Raw genomic sequence first — 22168 nt, 5'->3', positions numbered from 1 at the left:
TCCTTAATATATAAATAAATCAGATTGATAGGCCTTTATTGTTTATTTTTGGTTGAAATTGATTTTCTCTTAGAATTTTGAAATCAAAATATGTAATGTGAACTACATTAAAAAAACATTAAATGACCTTGTTATGAGGTCAAAACATTTATTTCCATTTCGTTATGATCCAATTTGATGTGCAAATACTTTCAAAAATACCTATTTTGAGAAAAAGAAGACATTTCTTGACTCTAATGTCACTATGGATGAAATCAATGCTGTTTATTATATTCCAGAGTCAAAAGAAGACATCAAACAATGACTCCCAATGGGCTCAAAGGCACCATCAAGGTCAAGGTGCTTGAGAGCTGGAAAAAGCAGATGGTCATCACTTGGTTTGATAATAAGGGTTTTATCTACCATTATTATGTTCCACATGGAACCCAGATGAATTCACCCTATTTCTGCAAGGTGATGTCTAGTTTCATGCCAAAAGGCATGTCATGCCAATCCGGAGTGGTTCTTGCACATGGACAATTGCAGCAGTCACACTGCAATTAACACGAAGGAGTTTATCACTACCAGTTCCATCAGATTGACTGATCATTCTGCTCATTCAACTGACCTGACTCCGGAAGACTTATTCTTGTTCCCCAATGCCAAAGGGCTCTGGGTGGTACCTCAATTGCTGGCAGTACTGTCAGGATAGAGTGGGAAGGGGTGTGCCGAACCATTACCATGGATGACTACGAGGCAGCTTTTAACAAGTGTGTAGAGTATTTGGATAAGGTTACCCAGAGAAATGGAGATTATTTTGAAAAATAATGAGAAACCAAGTTTTTTCTAAGGCCAGGAGTTTAGGTCCTGTATGTTCATTCGCATTTGTGTTGACTATCCCTTTAATTTGTGTAGCACTATTTGACTATTTCCGTTTTGTTATAAAATAACAACTACCCTAATTATGTTAAAACAATCACTTAACTTTAAATTTTAATAATCCATCTACACATTAAGGAAATATGAATCAATTCAAGAACACTAAAATGTCGTCTTCACATATCCTAATACCCGAATCCCTTCTGTCAATATCAACATCTTAAGAATAGTATTTATCTACAACAGCTTAAATTAACCTACACTCTGAGAAAATGCTGTCTTTTATTTAAAATTTCCTTGTGACTAGAATTCTGAATCAGTCTAAATGCACATAATATATCTCTATGTATGAAAACATATAGAATTGTAAATGAAACAGTTTATCAATATTACAAAAGTATATTGATGGCGCCATTTTAAGCTATTATTATTTACATAACAATGGGTTCACTTAAGAAGCAAGGGTCAAATCTTTTATCGCATATCCTTTCAATTCATAGTTTAGAGACACTCTTGATAATGTCTATTTATAGTAATTAATACGTACGTTATGAGTTATAATTAGTGATGGGACGGTTAACCGGAATCGGTAATTGGAGAATCGGGTGTTCTTTTCGGGAATCGGGAAATAATGTTTAATTTGCGATTCCGATTTTTATGTATTACTGGTATTATTTAACTATTCATAACTCTTCTAAGTTATGAATAAAAATAGAGCCCCCCAAATTAAGGAATTTTGACTTTTTACTAGAAAACTTAATATTTGAAATTTTTTTCAAAAAAATTAATATTTAAAATTTAATTTATCATTTTTTTTTTTCCAAAAAATTTAATTTTGTGTGAATACCTATGTATTTTTGAATTTTTTTTCCAAAAAACTTAATTTTCTGCGAATAACTGAACTTTTGAAAAATTTAATTTTGAAATTTTTTTGCAAAAAAAATAATTTCTTGAGAATAATCATGGGGTATTGAATGTTTTTCCAAAATAATTTTTTTTTTACGAATAGTCCAGAACGGGTCTCAGTTTTTCTCTTAGTCATCTGAATTCTGATATATCTGGGATTATAGTAATTCGGGACTATTATCGTTCACAGACATTTTTATCCTTAAAACAATCCCCAAATTAAAAGTAGGATTAATAAAGCTTATGTAAAAGTGTTTTTTATGATTTTTAAAATGTTATTGCTGATCCTATATCTTGTTCTGAAGTCGATATAATTCCATTTTTAGGCTGAAAAATGATGAACCAGGACAATCTTCCTTAGACACTTATAAATTATTCATAATACATAGTGATGAAGAATATAATGGCTTATATTATAGAAAAATATTCAATGTATATGATCTATTTCAGAATTCAGACGACTCAGAGAAGAACTAAGATCAGTTTTGGATTATGCGCTCATAGATAGATTCGATTATTATCTTCAATTCATTTGTACAAAATCTCCCCCCTGATTGTTGGCCTGTGTTATATTTCAATTAGTGATTTGATGCGAAGACAGTTCTTTTGAACAGGAGTAGCATTTACAATTTGGTGATTTAAATGATATTTTAAAGGATGTTCCTCACACATTGTAATATATATCACTTCCAGGAGGGTCTCTGCGGGGTTTGAGGAGGGGATTTAGCACATAAATCTTTCCCTTTTCTCCAAATATGTTGAACCCCTTGCAATTGTAGGCACCATGGATCGTTTTTGAAAGTGGAGAGACCTATATACAGACGTTTAAATAACTTTTGGGTCTTTATACTTGAACAGATTTTTATACTTACTAAACCTGTCATCATTATTCTTTTATTTTCAAAGAGAGAACAACACCAGCTGTAGAGAAGTACTGAGCCCTGCCTCTAAGTAGTCATTTATATACTAATAATTGATCAGAATAATGCTGTACATAGAAAATTTTATTATATAATATGTTTACTATAATAATGCACATTAATTATGAATCCGGCCACCATCATCCTCAAAAACAGCCTCCAACCACCTCCGGAACCCCTTGCAGACATTGGCAACGTAGTCCTTCTTCATAATCCTCCGCTGATGGTTAACAGATGTCTTCAGGGCATTAATATTTGAGTGGCGGACTTTGCAGGCCTTCTTTTCAATTTGCCCCCAAATGAAGTAATCCAGTAGACTCAAATCTGAGCTCTGAGGGGGGCAAAGGTTCTTGGACCTAAAGTTCATGTTGCTAACCATCCACTCTTTTACAATTTTAGCAGGATGGGCTGTAGCCCCGTCCTGCTGAAATACTTTCCTGGCCTTGTTGGACTTCTTCATGGTCCTGGTGACCACATTTTCCTTCTTTACCATAGAGTAGGTGGCCGAGGGTAATCGGTATCCAACAGGAAACCTAATTGAAGGTATTTTTTCTCCTTGATGCTGTTGCCAAAGCATATCACCCAATCATTTTACTTGTTGTAGACGGGGTCAACGGTAAAGGTCTATTCATTAGAGAAAAAAATTACCTGGTTACTTTTGTGCTTCCAGGCAGTGGAAAAAGGCTTGGCCCGCTACGGCCTTGGAGACTCCGACTGCTTGACGTTCCCGGATGGAAAATCGTCTATCATATTCAAGTGTCATCTTTTCACCTTTGTACGCAAGCAAAATAGCTTAAATTTGTTTTTTTATTGTAACAACTTGTCTATGCTTTGATATATCAAAATAAGAATAAATTTTAATTACTCAACCTTCATTATTAAACGAAGAATGCATGAGTTACAAAGATATGCAAATATATTTATGTATATTTGCATATAATCATAATATGATTTGAAGGAAGCAAATATTGATGATAATTTTTACTACTGAGATGAATGACCCACAAATGAAGATGGACATCATTTGATCAAAAACTCTCAATTGGAGAGAAATACAATCGTATTTAAGGCTTCCCTACTTTACTTCTTAGAATTACATCTGAATAATTCAATTCATATATAAATTCAAAATTTGTCATTGTCCAAGATATTAGCTATATATAATAAGAATAAATACTCGATTAATTTACTCTAAATAGTAGGGTTACATTGGTCCTTAATATGGGACAGTTAAATACTAAATTTACGAAATAACCTTTTTATAGAAAATACAAATTTAAAGAAAGACAAAATTGTTAATTTAAAATTTTTGACAAAAACTTGAAATAACAATAAAGCAAGAAAACATGTATATAGCTTATGTTCACTCTTTCACACACCCTCAATCAAACAGTGAAAAGGGATGGGACTTTTGTAGAGAAAGAGGTGAATATGTTTTTCTACAAAAATCACCTCCAAAACAATGACGAAAGTCAAAAGATGAACAGAGCACAGTAAACAATTTTAAACATATCAAAATTCAAGGTGATATTTACCCCCCCCCACCATTTATAATCAAAATATAAATATAGGTACGGGAAAACTTGCCAGTAATTTGTTCAAACTTGAGGGGCTTAGAATTTTTTTTTGACAGTGGTTTTTAAACCATCCCATACTACCCCCGAGACCGTGGCCAACCCGAGGATCTTGAACTAGTTTGTGGTGTTAGATGGGTTCCTAGGAGGTATTGGATGACTTAGTAGTGGCTTTTTAACAATCCCAGGCTACCTGGGAGGGTAGGAGAGGGCGGAGAGTATTCAACAATATTTTAAGATCTCCTAAGCCATTTATCACCCCCCCCTTCCTCCTCCTTTATTGCAATAATATTACGCACACTTGAAGGTACTCCCTGGGGAGGGGGGGATGGAACAAACAAATATGTATAGATATTTGCCATAAATAATATTTAGCGAATTTATAATGGGTTATTATTCATCATTAAATTTGAACAAAATACGGGCAATTTTCTCTCAGGCAATTTTCCTACGTGGCTATTTTTCTCCAAGGTAATCTTCTACTCACAATTTTCTCCAGGGCAGTTTTCCAGAGGCCGCAAAATACAGTGTACAAACACCATTATTTTTTTGAAATTGATTTTCTCTTGAATTAATCAATCGATTTTAATTAAAATCAATCCCAAATGAAAGCTGAATAATAAAAAGAAAAATTTGATATTATCGCCTTCGGCGTAAAAACGGCCTCAGAAACAGGAGCAGGTCTTAAAGACAGTCTACTTCTGCAGATTCTGGAATTCTTTCTGGATACTGGACATCAGCTCGGATTTTTTGTTGCAGGAAGATCTGTTCGTGTATCATTCTACTGCACTCCACAGAAAGAAGTCCATGTGAGTTAAGGTCTGGTGCGGTTGGAAGCCAAATACTGGGCCCAACCAAGTAAAAAAAAATCCATATAGCAGTCGGACCTCATCATGTGGTCAGCATGCTTTTGTTACCACACGTTGTACAGCTTACATTTTTGTATTAGCGAGGAAACGACGTGTTGATGATGAATATGTATTGATGATGAAGTCATTGGCTGATGTGTAAAAATGTCGAAATTGAGCAAAGTCAATTTATAAGGGACGGCTTTTGTGTCCTTAAAATTTAGGACTGACTGAATGTCAGAATAGAGGGACCAATACATCCTTCCTAGAAAATATTAAGTAATAAATCGGAAGTATTAAGAATCAATCAATTACATCTAGCATATTTCATTCATCATTTGATTGTTAAGTATTTCAATTAATGGAGTTCCAATATGATGTGTCAACATCGATTACAACATTTTTTGACATTAAAAAATTATATAACCCCAATCATTTGCGTAATGATGATGCTTCGTGCATCACTTTTGTGCATCCTTTATAATATACAGGGTTGATCTTATCTAGTGCTACAAATGTGATTATTGTCAATTTTTCAAGAGTAAAATTTAAACGAGACGTTCTGTTAGGACATTTATGTGAGCCATCACCTCTAATCATTGCTTCAATACGAAGCTTAAATCCTTTCCAGACCTTGCTTATGCAGTCAAACTCGAGATTGGTCCACTCCTTCTTGATTAAAGCCTCTGAATACTGGACACTGAACCAAATACTACAGTAGCAAATGCCTTCTCCCGCATACTTGTCTAGATAGAGTAGTTCAAGGGTTTCGTGTCCGGAAAGGATGGTGGCCACATGTTGAGGTTCCAAAAGCTCGGAAAGTTGTATCTCATTAATGACACGGAGCTCCGTCTTGAGTGAAAACAAATTGTCTCCGAACTTTTCTCCGGCCCAAGGTAGCACTTTCTTACTTAGAAGTTCGATTTGAGCATATGTATTACACCGCTTCTTCCGCTTCCCAAAAATAGGAGGACGAACTCAACAACGACCAAGACCATGGGCCTGCTGGATTTTTTGTTCTTTTGGATGTTCGGTTGGGATGTAGCTGCTGTTCTGCTTATTCGCAGTGGCATCAACTGTGAATTTTTTCATCAGAAAACAACAAAACTTTGCCCCAATTTTTCCTGTCTTGAGAAAATTCAGAATCTTCTTTACTCAAGCCAGCCGTCTTCTCTTGCTCTGTTCGGAGATAAGATGTTTTATTGTTCTCCTTCGTGATTTTGAATCAATGTCATTCAAGATTAAAAATAACAAAATGTGTACAACTACATAAAAGCAACCCTGTATTCAACAAATGGATTTGGGGTTCTTCTTAGAAGTAAACTACAGTAGACCAGAGGAGTCCATAGGGAGTGGTCTGGAGGGCCTGTAGCCCCCCTTTCACAATTACCAAATTTACAAAAATTTAATTTTTCAAAAAAAAATAATATATTTTTTTATAAAAAAATAGTTTTCTGTCAATAGCTATGGTTTTTTGATTTTTTTTTTTTCAAATAATTAAGGTTTTGTGTATAGGTGTAGATTTTTGATTTTTTTTTTTCAAAAAAAAATTAATATTTGCAATTTTAATTTTTTTGTGAAGAGCTGTGAGTTTTCTACTTTTTTTTTCCCAAAAAATTAAATTTAAAAAAATATAATCCTACATTACTCTTTAAACTCTGGCTTCTATCAATTTAATACTGCCTTTTCTGGCCGATCTTTTATATTCTAGTAATAACATACATTTGAAAGAGTAAAACATGTTATTTTGCTTCTCCTGAACAATTTGGTAATGTCCAGATAGGGGATTTTTATTCTAAAGTAACGAGATTCCAATATTTCATATACTATTTTTATTCAATTATTAGCATTTTTTTTTTTTTTTTTTTGGTAAAAAAAAAAAGACGGCAAAAAAGAAGTGAACTTTTTTTTAAGATTTCTTTTTTAAAAAAAGAGGTCAAGCAGGCAAATAATGCAGCAGTGCAAAAAATATAAATTTTGAAATTTTTTTACATACAATAAATTTAATTTTGTTTGAATAATGTATTAATACGAATTAACGAGTTTTGCTCATGGTACATCACTAATTCTAGTCTATAAAGACAAGTATCTTGCCTCAGTCAATATCCCTCAGTCGAAATATTAAGAACCTCCTATTTCTCAAATAATGTCTTTATTCGTATATATATATATATATATACTGCGCTTAAACTTATATAAAAAGTATTTTAATCTAATTCAGGCTTCTGACGTTATTTTGTGCATGAGTCCCTATCGTGATAGCCTAGATGAGATGTAGAGGAAATAAAACTAATTATATATATATCAAAAATGTTATATTCTTACTTAAGAACCATAGTACACATTTAGAGTTTTGTTTTACAACGTTTTGAAGACCATATCAGAAAGATAACGTTCCCCATTATCTATTTAGCGAATTTAGCTGTGGCACATTATAATCGTTATATTACTCATAAATACATATTATTAATGATGAAAGTATTTAAAAAAAAGTATGATGCCGATTCCGATATTATTTATAACACTACTAAAAGTCTTTAGACTATTTTATATCTGTTTATATTACTACAAAGATAAAACAATCACTGATGAGAGCATAATGAGTAAACTTGTCTATTTGTAGGTTGACCGATATTACAGCCCTGCTAGCGAGTAAGCTGGTACAGTACAATGATCATAAAGGTTTTGAAACCTTTGGTACGGCCTAAGATGTTATGAAACAACAATCATTACATTTACAAACGTTATTGCACTAAAATAACAGTTTCTAATCCGACTCCATGTCTTTAGAGCTCGTTTGTTCTCGTTTCAATTTGTATATTTTTAAGTTTGAGAGTATTTGTCATCTTAAATTATTTTATTAGGGATATAAAATTACAAGCAATGTGTTACCCGGCGTTCCCTTGGCCGTGGAGGGGACGGGAAAGAACTTTGAAAATAGTATATCTCATTTCTTTGTAATGTTTAGAGCCCTTCGATGCGGTGGAGCATTATAATATGGCGCCTTTATAATTTATAGACAGTGATAAAAAGCCCGTTTTTTTGGGAATCGGTAATCTGAAGAAGGAATTTTATTTTCCTTAGGAGTTGTCATTATTATTTAATTCCTAGGTAGTGATCATCCTTTTCTATATAGATTCAATTATATTCAAAACCTGATTGAACATTTGTGTGTGCTCATAAAGACAGAGCGTAACCCTGAGGATTCGTTGCGGAGTTATAATTGTAAGTCCTTGTTGAACTCAGATCATAATTTGGGGATGGACATTGGAGTAATTCTAGCAAATGTCCTTGTTTATATCCTTTTCTCCTTCCTCCCTTGTCACAGATGATTGTAACTGTTGTAATGAAACGTCTTGAGCATTATTCTTTCTCTCTTCCAAAACATTCTTCAAATTGTCAGGGTTACCATGTTGATTTTTGGTTTCTATTTTTTTTAACATGCCCATTCTATACTTGATTGTCATCATTATATATAAGTATATGTATTAAATTAGTATGAAAAAAGTTTGTGTTATAAACTTTAAGTAACAATCCAACATATAGGCATGAAAAATTTTCCCTAGATGAGAAGTCCATTCTTTATTTTTGTTAAAAAATTGCCAAATCGAATCTCCGAGGGAAAATTCCAAAAACTCTTCTTCACTAATTTTGCGGGGAAAAAAGAAAAGAGAATATCAAATAGTTTTTATTGGTATTGTAAAGAGGAACCCAAACCACCCAAAAAAATTTTCCGTACTTGCAAAATCAAACAAGTTATGGAGAATAATGTCGTCGAAAAAATGACCCTCGATAACGGGAACACTTTTGCAAATATTGAAAAAAATTATATAATAAAATGTTCCGGAAATTGAAAATATATTTATGCACCCATAGGATTGAAAATTACATGTTCAAAATGCATCATTTTGTAGGATTTCTATTTAAAAATTGAAGATTGGCATTTGATGAAAAAGAAAAGAAAAAAAATGAAAAACTATTCAGAAAATGATGGATATTTTAGTTAAACATCAAATTTATGTGTCATATTTATATACAAACGAATCTCCAGACAATCTCTACCACCTTTTTTTTAAATCTACGAACCCAATATTCCATTGGAAATCCATTTTTTTGCAACAAAAAAAAACGAATCATCAATTTTCCCCAATTTCTTTTTTTGCCATTTATTTTTTTGATTTTGAATAAATTTAAAAAACACATTTATTCGTATAGTTGATTTTTAAGACGTCAGTCATTTTTCATTTATAACTCAACACACCTTATCCAGTCTCCTTGAGCTCCAAAAGAAGTGTTTGTATTTTGGGTATAGAACTTCTACATGACCCCCCAAATCGCCACCCCCATTTTAGCCTAACCAGGTTCAAAAGAGGCAAAGTTTCAGCCTCCTAGGCCCAACGTTGTGGTCAACCATAAAAAGACACACACAAACTCTATTTCATATATATAGTGATATGACTAAATTCATAAATTTACTTCACTGGACCGGACAGAACTGAATTGGAGGGGACTGCAGTTTTTAGTCCTAAATAAAGATCGACTCTACACTATCCACCCTGACAGTCCCGTGGAGTAAACTAAAAAAATAAATTGGACATTTATCCTTTTCTTGATGTTAGTTCAGGATTGTTTGTGTGTTGAGCCAGCTTCGAATATATTATTTACTAGTAGTAGAGCTTTCAGTAGAGAGTGATATATATAATTGTCTAACTAGTATGATAATTTAGCAGCTAATTAAATGATTCAATCTTGAGTCAATGTGATTTTAAAATTAGGTAGAGATATATCAGCCTCACGATTGTATGTTGTTCATGAACATTTTTTATATATTTTATTAGATTAGATTATTTATTTTTAAAATTGTATTAAAGGTTTTCTTAAAAAAAAAATGGAGGAAATAAATTTGCAATTTTTCTCTCTCTTTAATGTCGTTTTTGTAGAAAGAGAAGAGAAAGTCATTTGTCCTTGAAGTTTGCAAGAGATTTGGAAAGAGTGAGAGGTGATATATATATATATATAAATGAAAGTACCTACAGAGGAAGAGGATTCTACTTTTCAAGAGATTGCGTTTCTTCTTCTTTCTCCCAGACCCCTCTTCTTAATTCCTTTCAGCCACCCCTCACAATAATAAGATATATAAATAAATTCAGGCCAAAAAAGGCCTTTCCCTTAAATCCCAATTTCTCTTCCCCTCTCCTTCAACAGCCTTTTGCCTTAAATAGAGCAAAAAAGTTGGCTCAGGATGATGCACTGCTAGCCTTTTCCTTCTCTCTTCTTCTCCTTCTCCCATTTACTCCTCCAAAGAGCGAACATTCTTAATTTTTCCCCTATTCTCTTCTTACAAGTAAAGTTCTTGTACGTAGAACATTTTTTTAATGGTTATTGTCTTATCCAAGACTCCAATTAGTGGTGGAAAAACAAGGAATAACAGACTCTAGTTCCATGACCATAGACTGACAACATTCGATAGGTCCATTAAAGTTCAAATCTTCCATATTTATCTACATATCTTCAATATAATCCAATTCGTATAGAGCCACACTATTCGTTGTAAAGGGATGCCATCAATGTGTTCAAAAGTATTACAGGAGATTGTTCCGATTAAGATCTGGCTTACGGTGTTTGGTGTTTCTACTCAGCTTGTAGAATGAAAGCCTGGAGTAGGTCTCAGTATGAGCGTCCACAAACGGACGCAGAGTTAATTAGCTCCTATCTTCAACAGCATGCTCAACAAGCAAATGCTGGAGGAGGAGTTGCTCCTCAACCTTATGGGGTTCCAATACCTCCTCCTCTAGTTCCAGAGGATCAACCCACTCCACTACCACCTCCTCGAAGTACTTCTTCGAACCCCTCTGGTGGGAGTGGGGGTGGCGGACGATCCAAAGGGAAGCGCTCACGTCATTCTGGAGGCAATTCTCGAAGTGGGGGGAGTGGTGGCGGGGACTCTCATTACTCAAAATACGATGTTTACAAATACGATATGCAACAGCAGGCTGTTCCTCCTCAGCAGCAACAGGGAGGACAGCATTGCTCCTATGCGAATAAGTATGTAGATGACTGCCATTTTTCTAAGCATTCCACGACAAAGGAATGTGACTACAACAAAACCTGGCCCAAGCAGCACCATTACCAAGATGACCCCAATCTTCCATACACTCAAGATGATCACACAGTGCAGTATGTGCATGAACAACAACAACAACACTATGATCCACAGCAGCATCACCACAGTATAAGGGATCAACATCAACACGAGGCTGTTGCAGCCAAATATGCTCAAGTCCGAAAGAAGCAACAGAGAGAAGCTCAAAGCTTGAAGCAAGCCGTTGTGGAACAAAGGATGAATCGAGATAAAAGCCCACTTCGTGGAGGTACGTCTGCCTCCGAGCAAACTAGTAAACAAATAGCTGAGCTGGAAGCTCAACAAGCATTGGCAGTAGTTGCTGCTCAACAGACAAAGGTCAAGTCATCCGCCAAACAACAAGAGATATCAAATGTGGATCATCCTGGTGAAAGCCAATCAGCAAGCACTGCCCAACAACCTCAACCATCTGAAACCTCTGCTGGAGCACAACAACAGCCTCATACAGTGTCATCTACATTTAACCCCAACTCAGCTCCTGTGACGTCAAACAACCGAATGAACATTGAGGTCCAACAAGAACATATTCAATATGTAGATAATGATTGCTGTCAAGTGGCTGTTGTATCTCAGACTGCTCAGCAGCAACCCAGTAGCGCTTTGCAACAGGGAGGAAGAGAATCATCTTCATCAGCCCATGGAGCATCCTCCCATGTTGTGAGTCAATCCATTCCACATACAGACACCGCAACATTAAAGAAAAAATCAAAATCATCAGCGTCTGCTGCCACCTCTACAGCTACTGCGCCTGCCGTTTCTAATCCCTATGCAACACTTGAGAGAAATATGGCTGAGCATGCTGCTCAGCAAGCTCGAGATAGAGAAGCTACAATTGATCGGAAGAGTCGTCTTGGAGGGGACTCTTGTGACACCTGCGATGCACCTCTAACACCTGCATCCTTAGCTGGAATAGATCATAGAGATTTGGAGAATCGTCCTCTGACAAGATCCGTTACACGTGCTACCGTGTACGATGAACCTCCAGAAAAGTACGTAGTTTTAAAGGCTGGCCAATCAATCTATTCAATTACTAAATATTTCTTCTTCCCTTTATTAGAACATCTCTCTTCATTACTTGCTCCGGGCTCTATGGAACGTTTGTCATCATTACTTGCATAGCCTTTTTATCCGCCGAAATATCAACTCTGAGCGTTCCACTGCATTACTTTGAGGTTTGAAACATTTTTATTTCATACAGATTTTAGCATAATTATATATGAATTATATCCCTAGGGCTTTTTTACTTACCTATACTTGGTCTCCATCTTATTTCTCCTCTATGTGTTCTGCTATCTTCTCCATGAATCCAATTGCTGTGGTGGAGAACCAATGCCTGGGTCCACTCGAAGAAACACTTACTTTCAGGTATTTGATTAAACAACTAATACACAAAACAAACACATTTGTGGCTAAATATTATAAACTCTGAAAAGCTTTCCCTTATCCTAAAATATTTTTATTAATGAGCACAGGCTAAAAAGAGAAAGAGATAAATAAGATCTTAGTCCAGTTGCACTAAGCATTTATACTGTTGCTAACTACTGTAATGGCCGAAGACTCTGCTGCACCTCGGATTACACTGAAAAATGTATCAAAAATGATTAAGAATTGTATGAGATGTAGATTATTGAGGAAGGTAGTAGTACGTAGTTAGTTTTTATGCTATGCTGCGATAACAAGGATTCATAGTCACTCAAACGTGTAAATGGATGTTTTATGATAGTGTTAATTCTCAAGATGTTTAATATCTAGGGAGGACGGGAACAGTTGCGACAGTTTTAATTTTTAACCGTAAAAAAAAACTACATTTATCAAATTTACATTCCAAGTGGAGTTCATAGTGAAAGTCAATGACTCCCCATTTTTTCGTCAATATATGAGGCTATAATAATTTTTCTATAAATTGAATCTGAATTATCATCAATTTCTATTAACAAATTAGTAGTTTTAAGCCTTTGGATCCGAATTAATTTCCTCTGAATGTAGCCAACTTAATTTTCACTTTAAAAAAAAATAAAACCAAATAAAAAGCTTTTAAACTATAGCTCAAATTGTTTAGTATTTAATGTCATCCCAGAAATTTGAAAATATGCCTCTAACTGATCAAAATTACATGCATATAAAGTAATAAATTTATTAGGATTTTCTCTTTTTCTAATTTTTGTTCAAGATTGTTTTCATGTTGATGCTTTATATATTGAATAAAAATATGTTTGAAGGGAAGAATGGTTTTTGCTGTAAGTTAAAACATTTGAACTATTGACCTTTTTGATTCTAAGCTTGGCTTGGAGGGACTGTAGCCCCCCCCCCTTTTACTAAACACTTTTATATTTAAAATTTAATTTAATTTTTCAATTTTTTTTCCAAAAAATGTCATTTTTCAAATATTGTGTTTAAAAATTTTTCTTTCTTGTGAATACCTATGGATTTTATACATTTTTCTACAAAAAATTTAATATTTGAAATTAAATTTTTTCTTAAATATTCCAAAACCTTTATTTTTTGAAAATAGATTTGGATTTGTAAATTTTATTTCCAAAAAATTTAATACAGCTGTGGATTTTGGAAAATTTTGTGCAAAAATTTAATTTTTTGTGTACAGTTGTAGGTTAAAAAAATCCGAAAAATTGAATATTTGAAATTTTTCCATACAAATTTAATTTTTCCTAATTTAGATAGAAAAAAAATATTTTTGGATTTTTTCCACATTTACAAAAAATAAAAGTTTTGGAAAAAATATTTTAAATAATACATTTTTGGAAAGCAACTTCGGAAATTATGTTTTTTTAGAAAAAATTTCAAAATTTATATTTCATTTGTGAAATTTTTTCGAGATTTTTTTCAAAAATCTATTGCTATTCAATAAAAATTTAATGTAATGGAAAACAATCCATGATATAATTTTTTTTTTAAATTTCTAAAATCCTTTGAATGTCTCTAAAAACTAAATTTTTGGAAAAAAAATTCAAAAATCCACACCTGTTAACGAAAAATATTTACGAAAAATATCGTCAAATATTAAAATCCATACCCATATTTTTTTATCCATAGCTATACTGAAAAAATTAAATTTAAAAAAAAAAAATCCACAGTTGTTCACCAATAATTATATTTTATTGAATTTTTTTTTTCAAATGTCAAATTTTTGGAATAAAATTTTATAGATTATTCTCAAAAATTAAATTTTTTCGATTAAAACTTCAAAAATCCATAGCTATTTACAAAAAAATAAATTAAAGCCCACCCCCCTATGGACTCCCCTTCAAGGAGTTTTCAAATGTAAGTTCTTGGAAAACTACAAAATAGATTCAAGGAAAACTGAACATACGGGGCATGTTGTGTCATATTTTCCCCATGTCTGAGTTATATAAACTAAGAAATGTTTTCTGTCAAAAACGATGAGTGTTGCAAATATACCTGGTCGTCCCTACTATATACAGACAGGACGCACGGCAGGAAATGCATAATTGTTATATTCAATTAAATATTATCATATAAAAACCATAAATATAATTGATTATCCCTTAGAATCTACCCAGAGATGCTCTACCAGATGGAAGCCCCGTTAGGGAAAAATTGGCACACTTCACCCTCCCTAAAAAACACAAAACCTCAGAGAATGATTATAGTCATGGCAGCTTCTTTCTTAGGGTCGGAGGGATCGGTAAGTTTGTCTCAGGGATATAATCATGTATATAGATGTGTCAGTCCTTATTTTTCCGGTCCAGTCCAGTCATAGGACCGGTCCTATCTGTCCATGGAACCGGCCTTAAAGACTGTTTGTCCTTTGGACTGTTAGTACTGATTAAAAAAGAGTAAATAAAGTTGTGTAACGTCATCTAGGACCGAACTTTATAAGTTTTCGGACTGAGCTGGACCGGAACAGACTGAAGTGGATCGGCACCACACTAATCATGTATCTAAACTCACTATCTTCTTTGCATTTAGCATTTGGGCTTGGAACCATGATCTACAATGGTCTCGAACTGGGCATATTCTTCGAGATCCCATGGAACTCTCCTTGCTATCAAGTTCTTCGTGGAATAAACCCCATTTTACAAATGGTCTTTACGTTTAGTCAAATGTACTTTGTCTTCATGAATGCCAGGGTAAGCTGAACTCTTGATTGATTGACTGAGCAAGCAGGGGGGGCGTCTGCAGGATTATATTTTGAGGGGGGCTTGGTTTTGGGAAATAATTAGATTTTTTTTTTTTGAAAAATTATTCTTTGAAAAATAAGTTCAAATAGTTCAAAAATAGCTTTGCTCAAAAAATTTAATTTTTTGAAAAAATAATTAAACATCTATTGAAAAATTGAATGTGTAGAAAAAAATTGAAAAATCAACACCTATTTACAGAAAATTAAATTTTTACATAAGAAAAATCAAAACTGAAATTTAAAATATTCAAATTTTTTGAATTTTTTTTCAAAAATCCATATCTATTCATAGAAAATGAAATTTTTTGGAAAAAAAAATTCTATAATGAACTTTTAAATCTTAAATTTTTTCCAACAAAAAATTGAAAAATCAACAGCTATTTACAGAAAATTAAATTTTTACATAAGAAAAATGAAAACTGAAATTTAAAATATTCAAAAAAAAATCCATATCTATTCATAGAAAATGAAATTTTTTGGGAAAAAAATTCTATAATGAACTTTTAAATCTTAAATTTTTTCCAACAAAAAATTAAAAATCTACAGCTATTTACCCCAAAATTTAAAAATTTTGGAAAAAAAATTCATTAATTTGGTGGTGAGGGGACCACAAGCCCTCCAGCCCACCCCCTGCAGACACCAATTGCAATTTTCAAAGCTAATATTATCTCCTCTCCAGTTAAATATACACAAGTTTAAATGTATTGCTCGATTCGGACTCATGCACGTCGTCGTCTCAAATTTATGTGTTTGGCTTAGAACAGTTGTGAAGGAAATCACTAAGGAAATTGCTCATTTCAGAGTCGAAAGGGGTCAGGGTGTTTCAGAGGACTATATGATACTTGGTAAGAGATTAAATTGAATTTATCTGTTTTGTTAGTTTATGATTTTGATTTTTTTTTTTCACTTCCTTATACAGAGGGGTATAATACACTTCGTCGTAAATTCGGAGATGATTCTTTTTTTGTGAATGGTCCTTACGCAGCCATCATGAGTGCTATTTATAAAGGTTCAGAGGGTGTGTACTCTACAAATCCATTTTCTTTTTTCTCTCTATCACCAGACAACAATAAAGATAACTTAAATAATAACCTTATTCAACCTCAATCCTTGACGGATACGATTACTCCAGCACCCTATGCTAGTCTTATTAGGCAACAACCCTCAGCACAATATTTCTATTCACCAACTACAGTTCCACAACCCGGTTAGTTCACTAAATAAATTTTTATATTTTGTTGAGAGCTAGATCTTGTAGGTAAAAGTATCTCTCTAAGTATCGAAAATATGACTGACATTAAGGTTAATAGAAATACAAGGTCGAGTAATCCGGCTTGCTAGGATTTTCAATCTGATGTATTGTACCGACTGCTGGGCAAGACAGGCAGATTTTGACAAAGACACGTAACCACTCAGTGTCTATGACGTCACTATTGCTAAATTTTCAATTTAATGTATCATAACAACTGCTGGGAAAAAAAAATATATTTTGACAAGACACTCAACCACTCATACCCTATGATGTCAAAATTAAAAGTGTAGTGGCAGTTAAACATTTAATATTTGAAATTCTTTTTCAAAAAATTTTATACTTGAAATAGAATTTTTGAAATTATGTTTCAAAAAATTTTAATATTTGAAATTTAAGTTATTTTTTACAAATTATTTACAAAATAATTAATTTTCTATAAATTACTATGGATTTTCAAATTTTTCTCACAAAATTTAATAATTGAAATTCTTTTTCAGAAAATTTAATTATTAAAATTTAATTTTTGAAATTTTTTTTGTAAACAGCTGTAGAATTTTTCTACTATTTTTTCCAAAAGGAATAATATTTTGTGAATAGCTTTGGATTTTTGAATTTTTTTTCTGGGAGTTTAATTTCTTGCAAATAGTTATGGATTTTTTAAATTTTAAATTAATTTTTGGATTTTTTTCCTAAAATATTCCCCCAATAATATAATCCTGCGGACGCCCTTGGCTCTAATGATGAAATGTGTTCTTCAAATATGATAAAATGTATGTAAGAATAAGATACTTTGCAACATAATCATTAATCATTGCTAGAGATGCAAAAATTGTCGAAATCCTAGCAAGCATACAAAGGAAAGAAGGAATATGTTGGTAACATTAAGAGATGTTGCATCTACTCATAGACCTCACTAAATAAATTAAATTGCTCCACAAAAGAGTTAAAAAAGTTACAAAAGAATTAAGACAACGTGATTAATATTTGTCCAAGTGACTACAAGGTTATTCTTTTGTCGGCTAGGGGCGTCGAGTAGTTTTAAATTATAGACACATCCATGTATAAACCCCTTTAAACTGAATTTACAAGGTGAATTCTACGAAGCAAATAAAAATTGTCATGATCAAAAATGATAGAATGACGTATTCTGTGATATAATAAAAAGACAAATCTGGCGTGGGGAAAGAAGATTTTACGTAGATCATAAATCTATTCAATCTAAACCTGGAGCGTTTAAATACTTGGTTCATTGATTTAGTACTCCTTGCCTCCTGCAGAGATGTCCGCAGGGGATGGGCTGGAAGGGCTTTTGCCCCCAACTAAGGAATTTTGTCTTTTTAATTTTTATTTTTTTAAATTTTTTTTTGTAAAGGATGAAAGTTTTTTTTTGAAAGAATTTTTTTCGTGACACATTATACAGCAAAGCAAAAAGTTTAATTTTTGAAATTATGAAACAAAAAATTGCTTTTCTTTTTGAATATTTGAAATATTTTGATTTTTTCCTCCAAATAATTTAATTTAAAGTAAATAGTTGTGGATTTTTGATTTTTTTTTTTCTCGGAATAATTTAATATTTGAAATTTTAATACTCAAAATATTTATCTAAAAAATTTAATTTTTCAAATTTTTTCCCAAAAAAAAATTCCTTTGAATAGCTATGAATTTTTAATTTTTTTTTTTTAAATTTTAATTCTCTCTGAAAAACTATGCATTTTTGAAATTAAAAAAAAAAAAAAATCCAAAATAATCCTGTTAGCCTTTTCAAAGTATGAAGTTACCAAAATTACACTCCCGAGAATTCAGACATTTTTCTCATCTCTAGTAATATCTTAGTTGTAAATGTAGATAGATGACAGGGACGGTGCCACGAAATTGAATCTGGGGGCATAAAGTCCCCCATCCCTCTAGTGGCGCCGTACCTGGATAAGTATGGTAAATATTATACATAGAGTAAAGAAAATAAGTATTTGATCCTTGGCAATTTTGTAACTTTGTCCACAAATAAAGATTTTCCATGCGATTAGGGTCCAAAGACTGACTTGGCCACTTGACTATCTTAATGGTCTCCTTATTGATCCTCTCCTTTATTGCGGTGGCCCTATGTTTTAGGTCATTGTCGTACTACAAGACCCATTACAGGACACATATTTATTCAGTGCTCTGAGGGAAGGAGGTTATTACCAAGATTTCCCGGAAGATCCTCCCCTTTTTTTCTCTAAGCACTTTTTCTAGGTCTTTCTTTCACTTTTAAAATAAATCTATCATTAAAACTATAGGCCCTTTTTTCCTTGTCAGTGGGCAAACTTACAAAAACAACAAGAGATCAAATACTCCACTGTATACAAATAAACTGATCCAAGCCGTTATTAAATGAGTTTTGCCCCACCAAAACATTTAATTAGGTGATGTAACTCATGGAAGCATTTTACGGCTAGCAAACAACTTTACTTGTGGTCGTCAGTACATCATGGGGAACATAGTTCAATTCTCAGCACCATATCTCTATCCTTTTGTAATTCAATACTCCATGATTGCTGCCTCTGTTCTGTTCGTCATGTGGAAACGCATAGGAAAGAGTCCACGGTAAGTCTCATTTGATAAATGAATTTTAGTTCATTTTTTTTCTTGGGTTTCTCTGTATTTTAGATACTGGGGTGAAGAGGATGATCACATTAGTGTGGCCTCACGTAAAATGACCAACTATGCCAAGACTGATTGTGTTGGAGCATCAAAAGGACTCTTCTTTGGACTTTTAACCCTCGTCGTTGGACTTATTTGTCTAATTTTATTCTTTGTTCTCATTGATCATGAAAATACCCAAGTAAATTTCAAATTAACTGATTCATAGGTCAAACCAATTTATTAAAATCATTCACAGGTATCAGAACTCGCAGTTTTCTTAGCAGATCTTTCCCATGTCGTCATTTTGATACTTGCTATTTTGGCTATACTCCTGGGCTTCATTCGGTAGTTATCTTTATTTTGTTCATAAGTACAAAACGAATTTATTTGGGTTTTTTTTGTAGGGTTACAAAAATGAAATTTCATGGGGAGGATAGTTCTATCCTTGGTGACTATCTCCTTCGTGTTGCAGCCTGTGGTATCATTGCCTATGCTATATTCAACATCATTGCTGGAGGACTTGGTGACTATACGGATCTAAAAAATCTTTTAGTGCTCAGCACTGGAGGAGTGACGATCATTCAGGCAGTTTTGCAATTACTCTTTATCACGGATGCACAGCGTCGAAGGATTCATTCGTTGAATCATGATAATGTAAAACCAGGAAGACAGGTTGTGACCTTCTTACTCATTTGTAACCTAACCATGTGGATCATTTTTACGTTTGAAGTTCAAAAAGTACAAGGGAGTCCAGTCCAGGTAAATTATAATGTATATTGTACATACAGGGTCTCAAGTTTGATAATAAGTGAGATTTTTAATTTCACTTATTAATGTCGTTCATGTTATGACGTCATTCAACAGTGCTCCCAAGTAGTATTTAAATAATTTCGGATAAATGATGAATAATTCTTGGAAATAAAAACATTATTAACTTTATTTTAAACAATAAACGGCACTTGTGGCTTTTTTATGCATTTATGACCGGATTGGGTGGCTAGCATTTGTAAAATTGTGGTTTTCAAACAAATATTTACCTCTGTAATGATGTAAGTTTTTGCCTCTGTTTTTTAGTCACCAGGATTACGGCAAAAGTTACAAATCAACTTTGATCAATCTTGGTAGGAAGATTATATATTGCCACAGTAAGAGGCCATTACCTTTTGAGAGGTTAACACAAAACGTAAAAAAAATCAAAATTTATCATAACTTTGGAACAAATTGATTTGTAATACTTGAGTCCTTCGCAATTGCGTAGGGTTTGAGAGTCCTCTACTTATATATTTTCTTCATATTGATTCTATTATTGCTACTCTGTTCTTAGCTAAAATTCTACGGATTTTACACCTGGACCGTGATTCAAAGGATTGTTCTTCCACTCTGCATATTTTTCCGTTTTCATTCCACCGTCATCCTAGCAGAGATTTGGAAAAACAGTTACAAAGCCAAGCTCATTGATTAGGGATACGTTGACGACGACGTGTTTGGAGCACCCTATGACCTGAATGTATACTCAAGATCTCTAGAAACCCTGGATGAACTTCCCAATTCATCATGGTCCTCCTCACTATGCAGAAGAAAAAAGAAAAAAACGTGCCGTTACATTCAAATCCATCACAACTCCCATCCCAACTCCTCTTCGCCATCGATCCTTGGACTTGGGAAACTCTCTATTCAATAACCGAAAATATTAATTACATTTATAATTTATGTACGTGTATATATCGATCTATCATAATCATCGCCCTTGATGAAAAGATAGCCCCCAACAAATCTCTTATATATGAAAAAAATACGAACCTTATTTTGACATGGTGCAATTAGATATGTAGATCATGCGTTTCATTAACCCATTCCTTTGATGTGTAGGAGGCGTCCTCGATCATGCGGCGGTCGTCAAATGCATTCTTTCGTTGGCTTGTTTCTTAATTTATATATTATAACCTTACATAATTAATTTATTACTAGAATCAAACGCAGTTTTTAAAAGCAATTAATGGCTTCTACTTCTCTTTTTATTTCTATCCAATGAATATTCTATATATGAAACGAGCATTCTTTTTTCTTTTCTTTTTTTTAACCAACTTGAGGGGTTTTATCTATTAGTAGAACAGTTATAAAATGGAAGATATGATTAGAATAAAACTACTGATTTTTCTACATAAATTTAAAGTACTTTTTTTATGAATTATCATTCTGATACTTGGCAAAAAATATATTTAATGTATAAAACAGTTATTAAAATATCGTTTTAGTTCCATTTTCTCTTCATTAAGAATAACTATTCTACTCTTCAAAAAGCCTTAAGTTGGTCATAAAAAAGGAAGGAAAAAAATAGTTTGCGTTTCATGTATTTTATATTTCTTGCTCTATTTATCTTTTTATTGAAATCTTGATAGAACTCAGCATTAGAAATTTTCTACCAATTTGTATTATTTTCCATAAATTAATCTTAATTGCATCATTTACTGTAATGGAAATAATCTCTCTCTATATATAGTTAAATTAATTTATTTCTTATTTATATATAACATTTACTTACTTAGATTTTAGTTGTTGTGTTTTGCCCTAAATATTACCCTATTTGTCTGTAAAAAAAACCCTACTAAACTAAACAAAAAACAATGTATATTTTAAATTAGACTACTTCATAATTAATTATGTTTATTTAAATGAATATATTACATATATAAATAAGTAATTTACTGCTAAAACAACTACAATTTTGTATGGATAAGTCATGCATGGATACAAATTACATCATTAGTGAAAAAAAATTATACAAAAAAAAAATAAAAAAATCATTTAGAACATCATTGTTGAGAAAAATAGTCATTGCAGTATTAGCTTTTAAACGTTTATTAATAAAAGGAAACATATTTTTTAA

General features: G+C 32.7%; 2 protein-coding genes across 3 annotated transcripts in view; one reads left to right on the top strand and one right to left on the bottom strand.

Annotated features, from left to right (window-relative positions):
• LOC121120760 (trehalose transporter 1-like protein) overlaps positions 1–12629 on the bottom strand; it is an 18804-nt gene extending 6175 nt beyond the window's left edge. Inside the window, exon 1 of one of the 2 annotated variants that reach the window (XM_040715615.1) lies at positions 12497–12629. The gene's annotated coding sequence lies outside the window, so the exon portion shown is untranslated. Of the gene's footprint in view, positions 1–2432; positions 2567–12496 lie in introns of those variants that run through there. The other variant, XM_040715612.2, reaches the window with a different exon arrangement.
• LOC121120759 (uncharacterized) lies at positions 10333–22168 on the top strand. Its single transcript, XM_040715610.2, has 12 exons — positions 10333–12237; positions 12306–12420; positions 12482–12613; positions 14777–14912; positions 15197–15357; positions 16087–16252; positions 16327–16614; positions 19062–19242; positions 19306–19480; positions 19538–19626; positions 19686–20040; positions 20606–22168. Exons 1-12 carry the CDS (start codon positions 10754–10756, stop codon positions 20741–20743), a joined length of 3420 nt encoding a protein of 1139 aa, XP_040571544.1. The 5' UTR covers positions 10333–10753; the 3' UTR covers positions 20744–22168.

Source organism: Lepeophtheirus salmonis, chromosome 6, assembly GCF_016086655.4.
Source record: "Lepeophtheirus salmonis chromosome 6, UVic_Lsal_1.4, whole genome shotgun sequence".
NCBI classification, from domain to species: domain Eukaryota; kingdom Metazoa; phylum Arthropoda; class Copepoda; order Siphonostomatoida; family Caligidae; genus Lepeophtheirus; species Lepeophtheirus salmonis.
The sequence above is the reverse complement of the archived record's forward strand: the minus strand, read 5'-3'. Positions and strand labels throughout refer to the sequence as shown.

Excerpts from the sequence above, each read along its gene's own strand:
- LOC121120759 (XM_040715610.2), top strand. The coding sequence starts at position 10,754 with ATGAAAGCCTGGAGTAGGTCTCAGTATGAGCGTCCACAAACGGACGCA. Across the intron at positions 12,238-12,305 it reads TACGATGAACCTCCAGAAAA|AACATCTCTCTTCATTACTT; the intron begins GTACGTAGTTTT and ends TCCCTTTATTAG. Across the intron at positions 19,481-19,537 it reads TTGATCATGAAAATACCCAA|GTATCAGAACTCGCAGTTTT; the intron begins GTAAATTTCAAA and ends AATCATTCACAG.